Here is a 19,595-nt window from a genome sequence, read left to right as displayed (position 1 = left end):
AGGAGGCATTGACAAAAGTCTGCAGTGTCTAAGGGGGCCTAAAGGACGGGCCGCAACTGGCCTGCGGGCCGGACTTTGGACATGACTGGCTTATGGGATTCATATTCAGCTGTAGGTCATAACAGAATGGCACAATCATAAAAATAAAACATGGCAACAAGAAAACAAATGAAATGACCCCTATTCAAAAGTTTGCATCCCCTTAGTTTGTAGAACTATGATTTGCCCTCTTTAGCATCAATGACAGCATGCAGTCTTTTGTAATAGTTGTGTATGGGGCCCCAAATTCTTGCAGATGATATAGCTGTCCATTCATCTTGGAAAAACACCTCCAGATCATGTAAAGTCTTTGTTTGTCTCGCATGAACCGCGTGTTTGAGATCTCCCCAGAGTGGCTCGATGATATTAAGGTCACGAGACTGAGATGGACACTTTAGAGCCTTCACCTTTTTCTGCTGTTTTAGACATTATTGGCTTTGTGTTGAGTAATTTTGAGGGGACAGCAAATTTACACTGTTATAAAAGCTGTACACTCACTACTTTACATTGTAGCAAAGTGTCATTTCTTCAGTGTTGTCACATGAAAAGATAGAATAAAATATTTACAAAAATGTGAGGGGTGTACTCACTTTTGTGAGATACTGTATATATATATATATATATATATATATATATATATATATATAGTTTGTATATTGTTAGTACTGTGCTGCTCATTGTTCTTCTTGCTGGAGGGGGAGCTGTACTTAACCACCTGTAGAGCAAGGATCTCCCTGCTTCTGCCTCATTCATTCTATAGATCTGTGCTTTCTCCATTTCTCCTGTTGCTTGTTGAATATTCTTCTACCAGTCATCAGGAAGGCAGGTCTGACTTGAGGAAGAAAAGACCTGTAATGGCACCCTGGACACAAAAGGGTTAAAACCGTTTAGGAGATCTTCCCCTTCCAGAGCTACAGGCACAGCTACTTGCAGGACACCAAACTCCCGAACTGGAAACCAAGGAATGATGCAAACAGTGTAGCTGGAACCTTATGAATGCTGCATACAGCTGAATAGGAAAAACCATATGAAGGGTTTGCACTCCTAGCAGTCAAACTGGAACAGCATACAATAAATCCCCCCAATAACGAGACAAAGCTCCGAGTTGAGGGTAAAACAGGAACAACATTTATTGGAAGAACACAGCACACTTTTATACAGAATTTGGAACATCCTTCCCCCAACAACCGCTTTCCCAGTGGTCAATTGCACAGTACCTACAGTTCCCCATAAGGTCCTCTCCAGCCATGCAAATGAGGACTTGAAAATGAGTCAGCAGTGATTGGTCAGATAGCTTGACCAGAAGGACTGCCATGTGCAAGGAGACAGAAGCCCCCAGGGGGTAATCAATGTACACAATAGCCAGACACAGAACAATGGTTCCCTAACGAGCCCTCAATACACATTACCCTGAGTGTCACTACATCTCTTAGCAGACAGCAGGCAAGTTCATTAGCACACCCGACAATAGGTGAATGGAGAGCCACCTCAGACAGTCTGTCTCCTCATTGGACTTCCTGGAATGACCATATTAGGAGTGCACTTCCTGTGCCTTACAGTTTAGAGGAATAAGGTTTAGCTTCCAGGATAGAGGCAAGACTCCATTAGCCACATGGTTAAAGAAACACAAAAAGACACAAAAATGCATAACTCCCAGTCTACTGAGCAGAACCCCCACATTCAACCCATCCCCAGATAGCCTGGATCTGAGCGCTCAACATATCCAAACAGATGCCACAAACACAGTCAAATCGCCATGGGGTTTACATTTAGCATGGGCTGATGAGAGGGTCCATAGTCACATTGCAGGAGGTGAGCAACCAGGCTTCTCCAATGCCCAGTGGCGAGATTGGTCTCGTCACATTTCTCCCCTTTTCCAAACAGACTAACAGGGTATCTGACCTTCTGCCGGTCAGTGCCATTGTTAGTCCAGCAGCCCACCCACAAAACAGAAACAGCAGTACAGCCCACCCAAAATAACTGGTTACTACACCTGGGTAGAAGAGAAATTTGTCCATGTCCAGGTGCCTCACCTTGGCTGTGTGGGGGACTGGTAGACTGCCTTGGTGGGTTGCTGAGTGGGCAGAGACCAGTGGTACTCTGCCCTGTTGCAAGCGCTACCACGGAAGTAGCCTGGTTGGAGCCTGGTTGTTGGAGGGGGAGACCGACTGTCTCCCCTTTAGATACACCACCATACTGCGGTAGGGAGAGACCGACTGTCTCCCCTTTAGATAACCCACCATACTGCTGTGGGGGAAGACAGACTGTCTCCCCTTTGGCTAAACAGCCCTGTTGCTGTGGGATGGAGACTGGGCTCCCAATTCCCAATGAAATATTCTGCCGCTGTGGAATGGAGACTGGGCTCCCAATTCCCAATGAATCCATCTGCTGCTGGGGGACAGGACCAACTGCGTCTGCCCCCTGTAACTCAGCCTGCCGCTGGGGAATGGAGACTGGGCTCCCAATTCCCAACAAATCAAACTGTCCATGGGGAGAGGGGGTAACAATCTCCTCTCCCAAATATACTTCCAGCCCCTGGGGAGGGAGACCGACTGTCTCTGCTCCCAATACAGTGTACTGTTGCTGGGGAAAGGAGACTAGGCTCTCTGTTTTCTGCAGGACACTCTGCTGCTGTGGGATGGAGACTGGGCTCCCAATTCCCAACAAATCAATCTGCTGCTGGGCGACAGGACCGACTGTCTCTGCCCCTTGTAACTCAGCCTGCCGCTGGAGAATGGAGACTGGGCTCCCAATTCCCAATAAATCAGGCTGCCGCTGGGGAATGGAGACTGGGTTCTCCTCTTCCCTTAACTGTACCTGCCGCTGGAGTTCCTCCCAACGTGCTAGCTGGCCTTTTCTCTCTGCCCTGTCTAGCAGAGACATGAACACTAAGTTCCTCACGAACCGCTTGGATCTCTCCAGTGGATTGGGTCCGAAGAAGCTCAGCCGTAACCACACCATACGGTCATATTCTTTCAGAGAATATCTGTACTCCACTGCTGGTTCCATCCTGTTGCTTTAAGGGTTGCTGTACTGAGACATGCGTTGCCCCCAACTTGTAAATCCACGGAATGGTGTCTCCTGTAGCTGTCCTTCTGGCTGTGGGAACGATCCCACCGTTTGCCACCAATTGTAACGACACCCCGGACACAAAAGGGTTAAAACCGTTTAGGAGATCTTCCCCTTCCAGAGCTACAGGCACAGCTACTTGCAGGACACCAAACTCCCGAACTGGAAACCAAGGAATGATGCAAACAGTGTAGCTGGAAACTTATGAATGCTGCATACAGCTGAATAGGAAAAACCATATGAAGGGTTTGCACTCCTAGCAGTCAAACTGGAACAGAATACAATAAATCCCCCCAATAACGAGACAAAGCTCCGAGTTGAGGGTAAAACAGGAACAACATTTATTGGAAGAACACAGCACACTTTTATACAGAATTTGGAACATCCTTCCCCCAACAACCACTTTCCCATTGGTCAATTGCACAGTACCTGCAGTTCCCCATAAGGTCCTCTCCAGCCATGCAAATGAGGGCTTGAAAATGAGTCAGCAGTGATTGGTCAGATAGCTTGACCAGAAGGACTGCCATTTGCAAGGAGACAGAAGCCCCCAGGGGGTAATCAATGTACACAATAGCCAGACACAGAACAATGGTTCCCTAACAAGCCCTCAATACACATTACTCTGAGTGTCACTACATCTCTTAGCAGACAGCAGGCAAGTTCATTAGCACACCCGACAATAGGTGAATGGAGAGCCACCTCAGACAGTCCGTCTCCTCATTGGACTTCCTGGAATGACCATATTAGGAGTGCACTTCCTGTGCCTTACAGTTTACAGGAATAAGGTTTAGCTTCCAGGATAGAGGCAAGACTCCATTAGCCACATGGTTAAAGAAACACAAAAAGACACAAAAATGCATAACTCCCAGTATACTGAACAGAACCCCCACATTCAACCCATCCCCAGATAGCCTGGATCTGAGCGCTCAACATATCCAAACAGATGCCACAAACACAGTCAAAACGCCATGGTGTTTACGTTTAGCATGGGCTCATGAGAGGGTCCATAGTCACATTGCAGGAGGCGAGCAACCGGGCTTCTCCAATGCCCAGTGGCAAGATTGGTCTCGTCACAAGACCTACCTCCACTAAGAAGCCTTCTCCACACAGAGCCACATTGCAGATAACGGTGTGGTATGTCAGTAATGGGGAAAAGGTCAGTTGCAGGGAAACCACAAGAAATACTAATGCCAAGTCCTTTGCCCTCTGCCTGCCTTTTTGGGAACAGCCTCCTTAGTACATGTCTTCATTAGGAAGAAGTTACAGTACAAATTCAGGAAGCTGACCAGTATTGCCAACCCCTTACAACATTTTGTTACTAATAAAACCAAGAAAATGTACCACCAATCTGCATTTTTTACTGAAAACTGAAATATGACAGAAACTTTAAAAATATGGACAATCGACATTTAAACAATATGTAAACCTTAAGTGTAACCAGCCTGCCCTGAGATGGATGAACACATGAAGTTGACTCAAGTCAATGCATGTTGCTCATTGGAATCTGGCTGCATTGGTTTACTGTATGCTCAGATGACAGTAGACCATCCATTCTCAACCAGTGATGCGTAGAACTCTAGGGTTCCTCAAGAAGATGCTAGGGGTTCCTTGAGCTGTGGCTAATTGGCCTCTTATTTAATGATGACTGCATAGTTCCAGGTCTGCAATCATTCGAAAAAATCCTCAGTATAACACCAGTATTCTTTTTAACTATTTGTAAAGGTGGCATTCTGACCATCACTCTAAGGGTAGCACTCTTCCCACTGACCAGCAACGTAAGGGGAATTTTTACCATTTACCCCTAATGAACTGGTTTTAGCAGGGATTCTCCAATATTTCAAAGGGTTCCATAAGGGTAAAAAGGGTGATAAAGGTTCCAGTAAACTTTATAATTTTTGTTCAGTTATAACATTTCATAGTTTCTTTGGCAGATCCAACCGGGACAGGGGCTTTTGGAGGAGACTGCAGGGCAGCCTCTTACCTACTGACTATGGGCCCTGGCATTTGAAGGAGCTACAAACATTCAGAAGGTTATTCTGTTATATAATGCAAGATGACATGCTATTACCACATTTAATAGTCAAGGAAGTCACGATGGTCTCTGCCTACTTGAGACTCAGTGAGAAGATGTACGTGGAAAAAAAAAATGGGTTAATGAGATTTGGACAGCCCTGGGTCTTCTTAAATGCTGGTAAACTGTTACTGGACTGTCTGGTGTGGGAAATTCTTGTGACTGCTAGTCAAGTTGATAAGACTTGTCAGGGTGCCTAGCTTGCAATTAGATTACAATTAGCTGTTAATTGGATTGCTGTTTGAAGTTTCATTGTTCATGCTGTGACTGCCCCTACTTTTTAGTGTATAAAAAACTGTATTTATGTTCAATAAAGTGATTCCTTTAGTTTTTACCTCAACATCTTATCTGTGTACAATGCTTGGGGTAATGGACTGGTACCAGCTATTGGTCTGCTTGAAGGGTTTAGAGGGCAGGAGGCACTGTTTGGTGGAGGCACCCAGGCAGGGTGCCAGGCGGTCCATCACAGTTGACTTCCTAAATTGTTCTTAAATTTACCTTTTGACAGGGCACCTTTAATGCTTATGCATAATCATACTTGCATATGGAATTCTAAGTCTCCATTTAATTATATTTCTCTATTCCCAAACATCAACCTTACACAGATGCATATGTTTTGTTCTACTGTACTTTTTGCACTTCAAAATCTCAGGTAATTACAGCTATTTTTGTCTGAGGAGACAGTTGTTGATGGTTCTCTAAGTCATTTCAATATTTGTTATCCAGCAGCAGAAGCTGCTCTAGGCTGACGCCTTATTCCTTTGGTAGTTCAGAAAATCCACCTTCTTTATTTGTATCTGTCCTCGGGTTGTGATTCAGATCCTGCGAATACACTGTTTCATGCTGAAACACAATGCAGTGTAAATATGTTCCACGGCGTTTGCTGAAAAAGGAAAAAGTTTACAGGAGAACTGTTTTGTTTGGCTGAGAAAAGTTTTCTCATAGTGATCAAAGCAATTGTACATCTACCTTTACTTGGGGCATGTAAAATAACAGGAGATTCATTATGGTAAAGGCACTGTGACATCTCAGACATCGAAACAAGCTTAAAGGGAAGAATGATGTGTTGTAAGCCCACATTTTGATTTATTACTGCACTGCATATATTAAAGTGAACCTGGCCATCATAGGAAAAATAAATGATTCACTTTACAAGAGGGACTTAAAGTATATCTGTGGCCTGGCTACAAACATTTAAGGATTTGCATAGTCTTAGTAAGTAAGCTTCAGACCACATTTAAAGCCCAAATCAAGGAATTAGATACAAATCTGCCCTTTTAGTGAGCACTTTTCCCCAAGGGTTAATTGTTTGTTATGTCTAGGTGGTAAGGCAAGACTGTGTTATCTATGCTACCCTCTGCTCCAGCACTGTCTTTTTCTCTCTGAGGCTCGGGTCTGTTGGTAACTATCAATCCTGCATTGTACATGTGGGGACAAGTGTGCAAGGAGACGGCAGGGTGTGCAGAATAGGGTAACTAGCATATAACACCTGCAGTGCAGGGGAGCCCCACTGCAAGAGTACATTTTTTTTTTTATTTCTAGAGATGCGCTTTAAAAGTATAACCACATTTTTGACCATTTTAAGGTGTAACATAAAACATGGTCACATTCCCCAAACCTCTACCCTCAAACCTGACCCCCACTTACCTGAATTGTGGGGTTGAGTGCCCTGAACTACCTAATTCGTTTTGAATTTGGAGCAGCTGGGTGTATCCCCGCCAGCACTGTTGCAACATGTGATTGGAAAAGACTATAAGTCCCATTTAAATATAGGTATGCCGCTCAAAGCACCAATGCTTTCAATCCAGTGATTTACACACGTTGACAGGTGCAGCTCCAAAGGGGCCTGTCCCGCCTGAAAAGATAGACAAGAAGCAGAAAATAGGAAGGCACTCTGAAACTGCCTGATTCTAAGACTTCAGAACAGGCTGTTACTTCTCCCTGACCATGCCCCTCTAATGAGTTTTACCCACTCCTGGGCTTAGTCTTCTATGACCAAGCCCAGGAGTGGATAAAACATGTTAGAGAAGCATGGTCTGGAAGGAGGAACGCTGAAGCCTGTTTTCAAGTCTTAGACTGTGTTCACTCCTATCTTCTGCTTATTGTCTATAAATCCTATTTGCTACCGTGGCAGTGGAACTTTTAGTTCTCAGTGGAGCACATTGGTATCTATGAGTGTCACTATGCTTGTAGTACACTGATTATGATCTCCAGCCCCATAATAGAAGGGCTGTATGAACTTGGGGCTGGGGGAAAAGTCTGCAGGTACCTGTGCATTGCCCCCAGGCAGCACTGATTACAATTGCATTGCTTTGTAGGCTTTAACGTAAAAATGTAATGAATGCAAATTTTTTATTTTATTAATTTGGTGCATTTTATTAAATTATTTCAAAAGGTGGACTATGATTTTAAACTAGTGGTGTATTTTTAAGCCTCAAAAGCATCCCCCCTGTCCTAAAGGTTTTCTTCTACATCCAGCAAATCTGCTCATTTACATACTGTGATTCCCAGTAGTTCCCGCTTTGCCTTCTGGGCCACTTGGATGTAAGGCTGGCCATGCACAGCTTGAATTCCATCATATTCTTCCTGAATCGGTGAGTTGCGAGCCAAGGGTGGCCACTGTTGACACTGGCTCAACGAACTTCAACTGAAAAATCAAAGGAGCCAGATAGTAAAAAAAATCTAAAATTCTAAATTCGAAAATGTATCCAGTTAGATGCAATCACTGTTCAGGTATTCAGGCAGCTGCGGGTGCTGAGGTTGTCTGAAATTTGAATACAATAGCTGGCACTACAGATTCTTCCATTCACGCTGTTTAGTATGGATGGTAGAATTGAGCAATTTCACAGATCCCAGCGCTATGGTTGTGTCGTCACGTTCTTCTCCTTCTGGCCATTCAAATAACACAAAGCCCCAGGCATAGATTTGTGAATGACCAGGAGGGGAAGGAGGCAGAGACATGACTGTAGCACTGGGCTCTATGAGACCTGCAGCACATACATCTGAGTGGCCTGGAAGTACAGTGGGAGCTTTACTAATCCTGAGATGTGAACCAGCAGATTTACCTAATTTAGAAGAATGCCAGTAAGACATTGGGCTACTTTTGTGGAAAAGGAATGTTAAATCGGTTTACCCTGGTAAGTGTATAGTGCCCAAAGTTGGGCTTCAAAACAAGCCCTTACTGATCTATGTAGCTGAAGTCACTATTAGAGCAGTGTTTCTCAACGAGGGTGCCATGGCTACCTTAGGTGCCATTTGGGTTCCCCAGGGGTGTTGTGAGCATAGGACTCAGTTTGTCTTGGTTCGGAGATGGATGAGAAAACTCCAAGGAGGGATTCTGTAGTGATGGGGAGCCCCAATGTAATGGGGAGACTCTGGTGTGATCGGTGGACTCTCTTATGGGAGTCCTCATTTACAAAGGGGGCTCTGATGTGATTGGGTGACTCTGATGTGATGAGGGGCCTATGACTCTGTAATGCGGGGGGGGGGCTTTGGTCATGGGGGGCCTCTGAAGAAGGTGCCTCCAAACCGCCCCCAATTAAACTGCAATTGCAGCAAACAGGGGTGTTCATGTGCCGTGGTCACAATGCTTCGCGGCTGTGGCAAAAACTGTTCAACATATTGTGATTGGCAAGCCTGCCAAATGCAACCTATTTAAGTGAATGTGGAAGGGCAGCAAGCACCCCACAATGCATAGGGTTGCACTTACTTTGTTCAGCAAAAATGGGGTTAAAACAGGATATGATGAGACGTCACAGCAAATCCTTATCGACTGTCAACCACTTCACTTTCAGGGGTGTGGTGGATTTAGATGCACATCTAAACCTAGCTGAAGTATAGACCATACAGAACAGTGTAAACAGCCAAGCGCAGTGGAGTATATACCATACAATACATTTTACACATTAGAGCAATGTGGCATATACAGCATAGTGTACAGAACACTGTATAAGTAAAGCACCATGACTTTAAAGAGAATCTTTAACTGCTCCCATTCATAGCTATGTTCTTTTGAGAAAAGAAACCCTTGCCAGCTGATACTCACCTTTTTCTGTGCTCCCTTGCTCCAGAGTATAGGGAAATAACTGACCCCCCCCCCAGGATGCAGTGATACAGCCTTAGTCGCCAATCACCAGGCCCGAGTATCAGTGGTTAAGGGTTCTCCTTTTTTAAGAGAACCTGTCTAGTTTTTTAAGGTAGCGCTCACCCCCAAAGGGCCGCTGGATTTCATCGATTCTTCTCCCAAGTTAGCGCAGAAGCAGCCAGGCACACTGCAACAGTTCACTCACTCTGGCTCAGAAATCAGTCTAGGTTAATCATTTTCAACTAGAGGTTTCTAAGGGCTCCTTAAACTGTGACTGATTGACCTCCCATTTGATACTAGGACCAACAACACTTGGCAGAACCAGCTGTAGGACATATGATAATTTTAGTTGTCTTTAAGGGGGGAAGGGGTATTCTTTCCACTGGCCACCAATTTAACAGACAATTTTCTCACTAATCCAAAAAAAATGTTTTTAGCAGGGTTCCCTGAGACCTAGATATTATTTTAAGGGTTCCTGTGAGGCAAAAAGGTTGAGAAAGGCTGGTCTAGGGGGTGTCATTTTTTTTCCCAGAAGCTTGTAACTAGGTAGGACAGTGGATTATGGGATACTCTAAAGTGTTTAGGCACAATGTTGAGGTCACTTCTCTAGGTGTCAGAAACACAGTCTACTCCCAGCTATGGACAAGGAGAATATTAGGCACAACATTAGCTGAGGCACCTCTCCACTAGGTAGTAGCAACAATCTTTCACTCCCAGTTGTAGACCAAGAGAATGTTATAGCATTTTTAGGACATGAAAGTAGACTGGAACAGTATAAGTTTCTTGCAGCTGATGAGCACAAAATAGGTTTGGGCAGTTATTAGGACAAGTCTGGGTTTTTGCAGTTAAAGACCACAAGATAGAATAGTACACTGGAGTAGTTTGTGACATTTACAGCTTGGGACCATAGATAAACCACAGCTCAGGAGATTGGGCTTTACTCATGAATCCCAGTAGAAGCAAGACCATGGGCTTGATCCACGGGCGGGAGTAGTCCAGCAGCCAGTCAAGAGGGCTTTAGGGCTTAGCAGCCCCCTGAAGCACACGGTTGCCCTCAGACTTGTATAAAGTACTCGAAATTTCTACTTGAGTAAAAGTACAAGTGCTCGATCAAAAAATTACTTGAGTAGAAGTGGAAGTGCTCGCAGAAAAAGTTACTTAAGTAGAAGTACTAAAGTATTCAACATTTTTTTTACTTAAGTATTGCAAGTAGTTTTTTCAAAAAATTTGCTACTTAAGTACTAAAAGTAAAAAGTACAAGTAGTTTTGAAAAAAAAATTCTACTCAAGTACTGAAAGTAGAAGTACAAGTACTGTGTTATGTAGTTATTAAAGAAATAAGTCAAAAGTTTGAACATCATATTGTTTTTATTATTTCAAATGATTTATTCAAATGATTAACCTGTGTTTGTTAGTAGTTTCTGGATGCACTTTAAGCGCTGTAGCACCATTTATTTGTTTGTTTCATATTTTCTTTTTATTGGAAAGATTTGGTATAGCAGCTTTTATTATACACAGCCTTTATTTTCGTATGCGCTGATTTACACATGACATTATACACATTTTATTGAGCTTTATGCAACCTGCCATCTACTGTTCTGGCAGTGGTAATTTTTTTTAAAGTAACGAGTAACTATGCAGCACAAAAAAAAAATACTTGAGTAGAAGTATCGAAATCATCGAAAAAATGTAGTGAAGTAAAAGTAGAAGTAGGAGAAAAAAATTCTACTCTAGGAAAGTACAGATACCGCATTTCGGTACTTAAGTACAATACTTAAGTAGTTCTACTTCGTTACTATACATCTCTGGTTGCCCTTCCTCCAGGGATAGAACAAGTCTGAACAGGTTCCAGCCTATTTATCCTCTCTCTCTAAAGCATCTACTGGACACACCTCCCCAGGGATTGGACAGAGGGTAGTAAATATTAAGGTGAGAGATTTGCATTTCCCTCCCCAAACTCGGGAAATTTCTCAACAGAGACAGGGAAAAATAATCAAACTCTCCACCTGGGTCCCCTGAACAGACCCAAGCAATCAACTCTAGCTTCTTCAACTACAGAGCAAGCTAAACACTAAATGTACCTAGCAGCCTGCCTAGGGGGTGCTATATTTACCTGATCAACAATGATGGTGCAAGCTCTATGTACTTTGTCTTCTTATTGCAGGTCTCTCGTTCTCCATACAGTCACAGGAATTCCACGTCTTTCGCCTCCTGAAGCAGCCTATAGAGAATTTCTTCACGATGGTGCTGTTAAGCTCTGCAGCTTCTACCATAGTTTTGTTCCTTTTCTTCTGCTGTCTATTCAAATGGAAGAAAGGTGGAAGTGAGTACAGAATCGCCCTTGCCTCTAAAATATAACCCTTTTCACATCTCTTTTAAAAGGTAATATCAAGCGTGGCTAATATTTTGATTTTACTGTTCACCATGGAGAGTGCTGTATACAGGAGGAATGTCATGTCTATGAAAAGTCCTTGTATCCTACTTCTCAGTGACCCGTGGGCCACCAGTGGTTTATAGTAGGTGACAGCTATATTTAGCATCCTTATGGCCAGCAATGGCAGCCTGGATCTTTTTATCATGATAAGTTTTTTTATGCTAAAGCCCAACTCAGTGCTCTGTGCTCATCTCTAGTGCCTCAACCAATCCTCCTCCCCAAGCAAATGAGGCCTCTTCTGTGTTTCACACACACAGGTACTTTATCAAAGAATCATACTTTATGATTTAAGTGCTTGTGTACCTAAAATACATAAGAGGCCTGTCTTTCCATTGTATCCATGTTTTAAAAATAGTTAAAATGGTTCTAAAGACAGAAGTTTTTTTTACCTTCACACAATTTATGCATTAAGGTAAAAACCTTCTGCATGTAGCTTCCCCCAAGACCCCCACCCACGCCCAATACTTACCCGCGTCCAAAGGCGATCCAGCGATGTGCACGAGAATCACTGTTCTTCTGGGTCTCTGCCTCCTCATTGGCACAGCAGCTGGAGCCATTGGCCAGGGAGGAGAGAGCAGGGGGTGGGACTAAGGCACGCTTTGTGTGTCCCTTATAGAGGGGGCTCGGGAGTGAGCAAGAGTGCCCTTCTTGCAAGTTGCTGTGCTGTGGGGACACTCTGGAGAGGGGGGAGGAGCCCAGAGCACCGGCAGGGGACCCGAAAAGAGGAGGATCGGGGCTGCTCTTTGCCAAACCATTGCAAAGAGCAGGTAATTATACCCTGTTTGTAATTTTTAAAAAATAATACAAATTGTAGGTTTAATATCACTTTAATAAAGAAGCCAGAGGGATTGATTTACTAAATGCAAACAGACTGTGCACTCTGCAAAGTGCAATTGCCCTCTTCAAGAGCAGTTGTTCCAGAGCCTAGTAAATGAGCAGAAGCTCTGCTGACTTCCATCATCCAATCATGTGCAAACAAAAATGCTGTTTTTTTTATTTTACTTGCACGTGATTGGGTATTCTTTCCAAAGTTAAGCTTCACCTCATTTACTAAGCTTTGGAGCAACTGCACTTGAAGAATGCAGCTGCACTTTGCAAAGTGCACAGTGTATTTGCCTGTAGTAAATCAACCCCAATGTAACTAGGTTTTAAACAGTATAGGCACTTATTTTTTGTATTTTATATAGCTATACCTGAAAAAAAAGTACATCGTAAAGATATCAACCCCTGGGTGTCATCATCCATATGTATATCACTCTGCTGACCCTTCCCACCAAGCATGATCTGCCTGTATTACATAGAGAAACACAGAGAGGTCTAAAATAAAGTATGTAATGAAAACAAAAAGATTCTATTTAATTATTCAATTGCGTATTGATGACGGGGGAAAGAAGAAACCAGAAAGCAAAGTATAAGCCAACCCATAAAGGTATTAAGCTGCTCTGATTAGAAGGATAACTAAAGTATAGGAAATATACAACAGTAATGATTGAAGTAGACCTCCAGCTCCAGCATTTTCTTCTAGTGGTTTTATTGCTGTTTAACCACTTGCCGACCGCCGCACGACTATTTAAGTCGGCGGTCAGCCCCTCACAGGCAGAGCGACGTAGGGCTACGTCTCTAGCCTGTAAGGGTCTAGGGAGCGAGTGCGCACCGCCGGAGGCACGCTCCCGCGTGGTTACGGAACCCCCCACCGCGCGTGTGACCGGCGGACCCGATGTCCGCCGGTTACTCGCGATCGTCGGGTGGAGAGGGAGAAAGGCAGGCGGCTGATGTAAACAAGCCGCCTCTCATTCTCCCCTGTGTAGGAATGGTGATCATACGGTTCTACTATGTAGGACCGTTGATCACTGTTCCTACACCTCAAGCCACAGCCAATCACAGTTAGAATCACGCCCCTAGGGACACACATAACCCCTCCCTCTCAAAAAAAGTTAACCCCTTCCCTGCCAGTGTAATTTTACAGTAACAGTGCATATGTATAGCACTGATTACTGTAGAAATGTCACTGGTAACCCCAAAAGTGTCAAAAATGTCAGTCAAGGGTCTGTCCGCCGCAATGTCGCAGTCCTGCAAAAAAAATCGCAGATCGCCATTATGCGTTAAAAAAAAAAAAAAAAAATCTTTCCCTTTGTTAGTAAACGCAATAACTTTTGCGCAAACCAATCAAAATACGCTTTTTGCGATTTTTTTTACCAAACATATGGTAAAAAAAAAAAATTGGCCCAAAATGTTAAAAAAATTTTGATTTTTACTTTTTTTTTGGGGGAATTTCATATAAAAAAAATGTGAAAAATATTGTTATTTTTGCAAAATTGACGCTGTTTTTTTGTTTATAGCGCAAAAAGTAAAAAATCGCACAGGTGATCAAATACCACCAAAAGAAAGCTCTGTTTGTGGGAAAAAAAGGACGTCAAATTCGTTTAGGTACAGCGTCGCACGACCGCACAATTGTCCGTTAAATTCACGCAGTGCCGAATCGCAAAATAGGCCCTGGTCGGGAAGGGGGTAAAATCTTCCGGGGCTTAAGTGGTTAAGTCCCTACACTATGTGCTGGTGACTGTTGTCAGGAAAGAAATCACCAAATGGAGGACACCTATTGGTTGCCAACTAAGAGGAAATTACTCCTATCTTCAAAGATTTCCTTTTACTTCCTGTTGTGTCACTCTCTACAGCAGGCAGAGAAAATGTATTTAGCGGGGCCACATGTAGCAAATAAAAAAAAACTGTCAGGGGGCTCAAATCATTCCAGTCTATTGGCAACTAGGGGAAAAATGTCTGGAGTTCCACTTTCAGCTTTTCTTTCCCCAGCAATTTCATATCAAAATAAAAGATAGTGTTATTTGCACCCGGAAACACATTTTCTGTTAATAAGATCAGGTTTAATATTCAGATGGGATTTTAATCTTCTTCAGAATGTGATTTAAAGTAAGCTGCTTGATTATTCACAGGGATAAATTTTCATTACAGTATTTGGTCTAGTTCATCCGCTTCTGATCATTTTAATCCATTTTTTATGGTAAGGGGACATCGTATGAGCTAATTGCTATTATTCAGAAAGCCTAATCCCTTAATCTGTATTAAACCCATCAACGTGTCCTAATGTATGCAATGGAATGCCTTAGGGTATTTGAAATTGTTCCTGGGATGTTGTGAATGGTGATAAAATGCATTTTTAATAAGAAAAAAAAAAAACTTAAAAGTTAGTTTGCGTAAAACTAATTTTTAGTTATGGTTGGACTCTGGTGCACTGGATCCCCCGCTGCCTGCCCCTGTATAATGGGGAGTTATTTAGTCTTATGCAGGTTTAGTATAAATTACAAAGAAAGAAATAAACAGCAGGTTGAGGAATGGGTAGGCAGAGTTGGTAGGGGTGACTGACCTATGATGTGACTATCTGTGGGTTCATGAGTTTTAACTGCTAGACCCACAATTCTGGAATGCCACAGGACAAAGCTGGTAGTGCAGATGCTTCAGATAGCATTCACTTAAAAGAGCAATCCCAGGGGGATTTCTAAATTCTACAATCTTCTAACACCAAATTCACAAAAAATACGCACACCAACATTAACAAAAAGGGAGAAGGAACTAGGCTGTTCATATACAGAACAAAACTGGAGCCAAGCTTTAAAATGTAGTTTAAAAGCTTCCCACTGTGTAGCCCATTGGGAAAATAATTTTAAGACTATGTATAGATGGTACCTGACCTCAGTTAGGCTATCAAAGATGTACCCTAATTTATCCCCAGAATGTTGGAGAGGCTGCGGCCAGTTAAGAAACTTATTACACATCCTATGGCACTGTAAAATCATATCAAGTGCCCATGACCCAAGGAACCCCTAGCAACCTTAGGAGGAACCTTAAGGTTCCACAGAAACCTGGTTGAGAATCCCTACCCTAAAACCTGAGATGTGTGTCTTCCTTTTCCTCTCTCTGTATCTGCTTTCTGTATCAGCCCCTTTCACATGGGCTTTCTGCCCGGCGAACTCCGTTTTGCTCAGCGGGGATCGATCCGCCAATCCTGGCTGAGCAGGCAGATGACAGGTCCATCTCCGCTTACTTTGCAGAGACGTAGCTGTCAGATCCCCGCTCTCCTTTATGGGAGATCAGATGAAAACAGACCACCTGTCCATTTTCATCCAATCCTATGTGATCCGATCCTCCAGACAGATGGAAAATAGAATTTCCATTTGTCTGGATTTCATGGACAGGATCGGATCGGATAGCAGCGCGTGTCAGCGGAGATGTCATAGAGGTGCATGGAGCATCCGATCAGGTCCACCTGAAAAACTGAAAGGCGGACCTGATCGGAAAGCCCATGTGAAAGGGGCCTCACCAGTCACATTCATTCAAGTTTGAACTTGGCTGGTGGATAGATAAAATGTCTTAGTATTGATATTTTTAATCAGAAATCCTGTATGTGACAGATAACTATAAGCTTGCTGTTGGTGTGTTTGGAAGTTTCTTGCCTGCATCACAAGCTGGGATTCTCAGATCATAAAAAGGTACTGACAAAATGAAATGGGGGAATTATTAATACTAAAGTGTAGGAACTCTGCCTTAAAGTGGAACTTTACCCTTAACAACTTTGTAAAAAACAATGTTCTTTAGCAAGGAACATACATTCCACATTAGTAATTATGCTACCAAAATTAGTGTGTGCTGTAAATGGCCTCCAGCATTGTTTCTTCTTGCTGGAGGCTGCCATTTTGCTGAAGCCCAGAGCCCCTGAGCAGCAGTAAATCTTTTTTAGGAGGCTGTTAGCAGATCAGCCTCTACATTTTTGGCACAGTTCCTAAAAAAAAAGCGCAACTGAGCATGTGCAGAATTGGGTGAGACAAAGGGGTTGATTTACTAAAGGAAAATAGGCTCTGCACTTTGCAAAGTGCAGTTGCTACAGAGCTAAGTAAATGAGCAGAAATTCTGCTGACTTCCATCATCCAATCATGTGCAAGAAAAAATGCTGTTTTTTTTTTAAACTTCCTTGCGCGTGATTGGATATTCTTTACAAAGTGAAGCTTCACCTCATTTACTAAGCTCTGGACCACTTTGCAATATGCACAGTCTATTTGTCTTTAGTAAATCAACCCAAATGTATTACTAGGTTTTAAACAGTATGGGCACTTATTTTTTTTATATTTTACATAGCTATACCTGCAAAAATGAACAGCTTGAAGAGATCTAGCAAAACCTAATTTTCTGACTAAATTTCCATTTTAAACTAGAGTGTCCCTGGGTAAATATAATTATTACAGCTAGGCTGTAGCCAGTCTTGGCTTTTTTTATGTTATCTGTGTTCATTGGATTTCTCCAAAGTCCAATGACTTTGATTGCTTCTGCCTGCTGCTGTTGAGTGTTCTACAGTAGAGTGAGATGTTATAAAAATGTATTCTGCCTTTGTCAATCACTGAGGGGTTAATTCCACTGATGTAGGATGGGGACCAGAATATATACTTGGAGTACCCATCTAAAGGGGCCTTTGCCTTCCAGGCTTTACATGTTGAGGATGTATGTGTGAAGGGTCTGGTTTTTGCATCCCAGGCCTTTTCTTGGGGAAGAAAGCCAAGCTGGCTTGTGGCGGAGCCATGAGAAGCCAAAAGGTAGACATCCCTTTGGGTCTACAGAATATGAGATGACCCAAAGATCTTAAGAACCTAAAGCTGATCTGTGGCAAGGATTTTAGGAACCTAAAGGTGACCTGTGGGCTGAGGTCAAAAGAACCTACAGAACCTAAGCTGGCCTTTGACAGAGGTTTAGAAACCTAAAGTTGACCTGTGGCAGAGGTCAAAAGAACCCACAAAATCTGAGCGGACCTGTAGGAGAGCTAAAGAACCTAAAGCTGACCTGTGGCAGAGGTCAAAAGAACCCACAAAATCTGAGCGGACCTGTAGGAGAGCTAAAGAACCTAAAGCTGACCTGTGGCAGAGGTCAAAAGAACCCACAAAATCTGAGCGGACCTGTAGGAGAGCTAAAGAACCTAAAGCTGACCTGTGGCAGAGGTCAAAAGAACCCACAAAATCTGAGCGGACCTGTAGGAGAGCTAAAGAACCTAAAGCTGACCTGTGGCAGAGGTCAAAAGTACCTACAGAATCTAAGCTGACCTGTGACAGAGATCTAAAAACCGAAAGCTGACCTATGACAGAGGTCATAAGTATGCATAGAATCTGAGCTGGCCTGTAACAGGGACCTAAAGAACCTAAAGAGGACCTGTGGCCAGTGCCATCTTAAGAGCATTAAAGGGCCCCAGGCAATGCAGTGCACTGAGGCCCTGCCTACACAATCACCCACTAGAATCAAAATGCAAATTATTGATAAGGCGATATTTATCGGTACAGCAGTGCCAGGCTAATAATGACAGTTTCCAAGTTGGGCGGCTGGGTTCGGTGAACACACACAGGGATGGGAGTCAGACTCGACTGTCCTGTGTGTGTCTGTTCCCGTGGAAGTGGACAGGCATTCCTGCAGTTGTGGGCTCCCCCTCCACGGCCCAAGTGGTCTGACAGCAGCGCACGGCCGACAGACGCTTGCCACCTGCTGTTTGGCGGTGGGATGCACACGGGAATCGGGACTAATGCTTGGTTGGAGCTGGGTCACCGGGCAGGTGGGGCCCCCCATGCAAGTGGGGCCCCTGGGCAACTGTCCAGCGTGCCCATTTGGTAAGATGGCCCTGCCTGTGGCACCTGTCAAAAGAACCCACAGTTTAAGCTTCCCTGTGGAAGAGGCTTAGGAAATTGAAAAATAACTATCCATTTAGGCCTAAAGAATTATTGTAGAAGTTGGGTGTGTGGGAGGATTTTGCTGCTGTTATGAGGTATCCTAAATCCCTAACCCTTCATTTCCAAGACAATCCAGCCAATAAAATAACAAAAAGGGGATTGAAGGTACTGAAGTCTTCTTGTCATTGTCTGTGGGTCAGTGTGCTGTTGAGGGTAGCTACAGGGTGGATCGTCACCAGTCACTAGGCTAGGAGGACTTATCAACTATTATTTTTTAAATTAGACTGGAATGTACTGTTACAGTGACACAGTGAGTGTTCGAGTGTGTAGTAAGCTATTAGGCTCAGTTTATGTAATTTCCCCCAGAACTTGGGTAAAATGAGACCCATGTCCTGGACATCCGCTTCAGTTTTTTACTCAGTTTTATTGATAGTTTGCTGTAAAAGGTCCAAACAAGACCATTGAAGATGGTTACATTAGGGCTCCCCAGTCATATTTTGCACTGGGGGTTGTTGCCTTTAGGTGTGACAAAGACCAAGTCCCCATGCTGTCCCTGCCTGGCGCTAATTTTGGCCAAGTTAAAGTCCGAGCAAAGTTTCCTCTTCTCACTCTCCAATTAGAATTTATCAGGAAGACATAAAGAAAGGAAATGCTATGGTTTATATATTTTGATACTTACCATGCCACTCCTAAGACAGAATTCAGCCGTGGTTGCCCGAGGATACGAATCTGCTATAAATTCATTTTTATCTAATTTGTCTGAGATCTAAGCTTCCTGTGGAGGTCTGTGATCAAAGCCACTGATTCCGTCTGATGTTGGCTCTGACACTTAATGTCTGCTGACTTACTTCTGTCTATAAACTCTCAGTGGGAGGCTCTGGCTGTCCCTTGACACCTGTGCCTGGTAAACCTTCATGTTATCCGGGGAGAGTGCCAGCAAAGCCTCCTATTGGCCGGCTCAGTTAAATAATTAAGCAAGATGTTCTGCTTTAATCAGGCTGTATTACTGGTCATTTATTTTTCAGGACTAAGACTAGAAAACAAAGCGATAATGTATCCTAATTGTCTTGTGATCTATGCATACATTTCCCAGGGAGCATTGCAGGTATCCTTTATACCTGTGCCCCATTGAAGATGTTCTCATGGTTCTTCACATGGTGCAGAGAAACACTATCCTATGCTG

General features: G+C 43.4%; 1 protein-coding gene across 3 annotated transcripts in view; it reads left to right on the top strand.

Annotated features, from left to right (window-relative positions):
* The window catches only part of PKHD1 (PKHD1 ciliary IPT domain containing fibrocystin/polyductin), a 1,006,139-nt gene that overhangs the window by 976,899 nt on the left and 9,645 nt on the right, over nucleotides 1-19,595 (top strand). For 2 of the 3 annotated variants that reach the window (XM_082249887.1, XM_082249886.1), the window contains exon 64: nucleotides 11,427-11,585. The exons of the other annotated variant lie outside the window; for it this stretch is intronic. In XM_082249887.1, coding sequence (XP_082106013.1) covers nucleotides 11,427-11,585 — 159 coding nt within the window. The remainder of the gene's footprint in view (nucleotides 1-11,426; nucleotides 11,586-19,595) is intronic. 3 annotated transcript variants of the gene reach the window in all.

This window comes from Pelophylax lessonae (assembly GCF_965119305.1).
Source record: "Pelophylax lessonae genome assembly, chromosome: 3".
Lineage (NCBI taxonomy): Eukaryota > Metazoa > Chordata > Amphibia > Anura > Ranidae > Pelophylax > Pelophylax lessonae.
The sequence above is the reverse complement of the archived record's forward strand: the minus strand, read 5'-3'. Positions and strand labels throughout refer to the sequence as shown.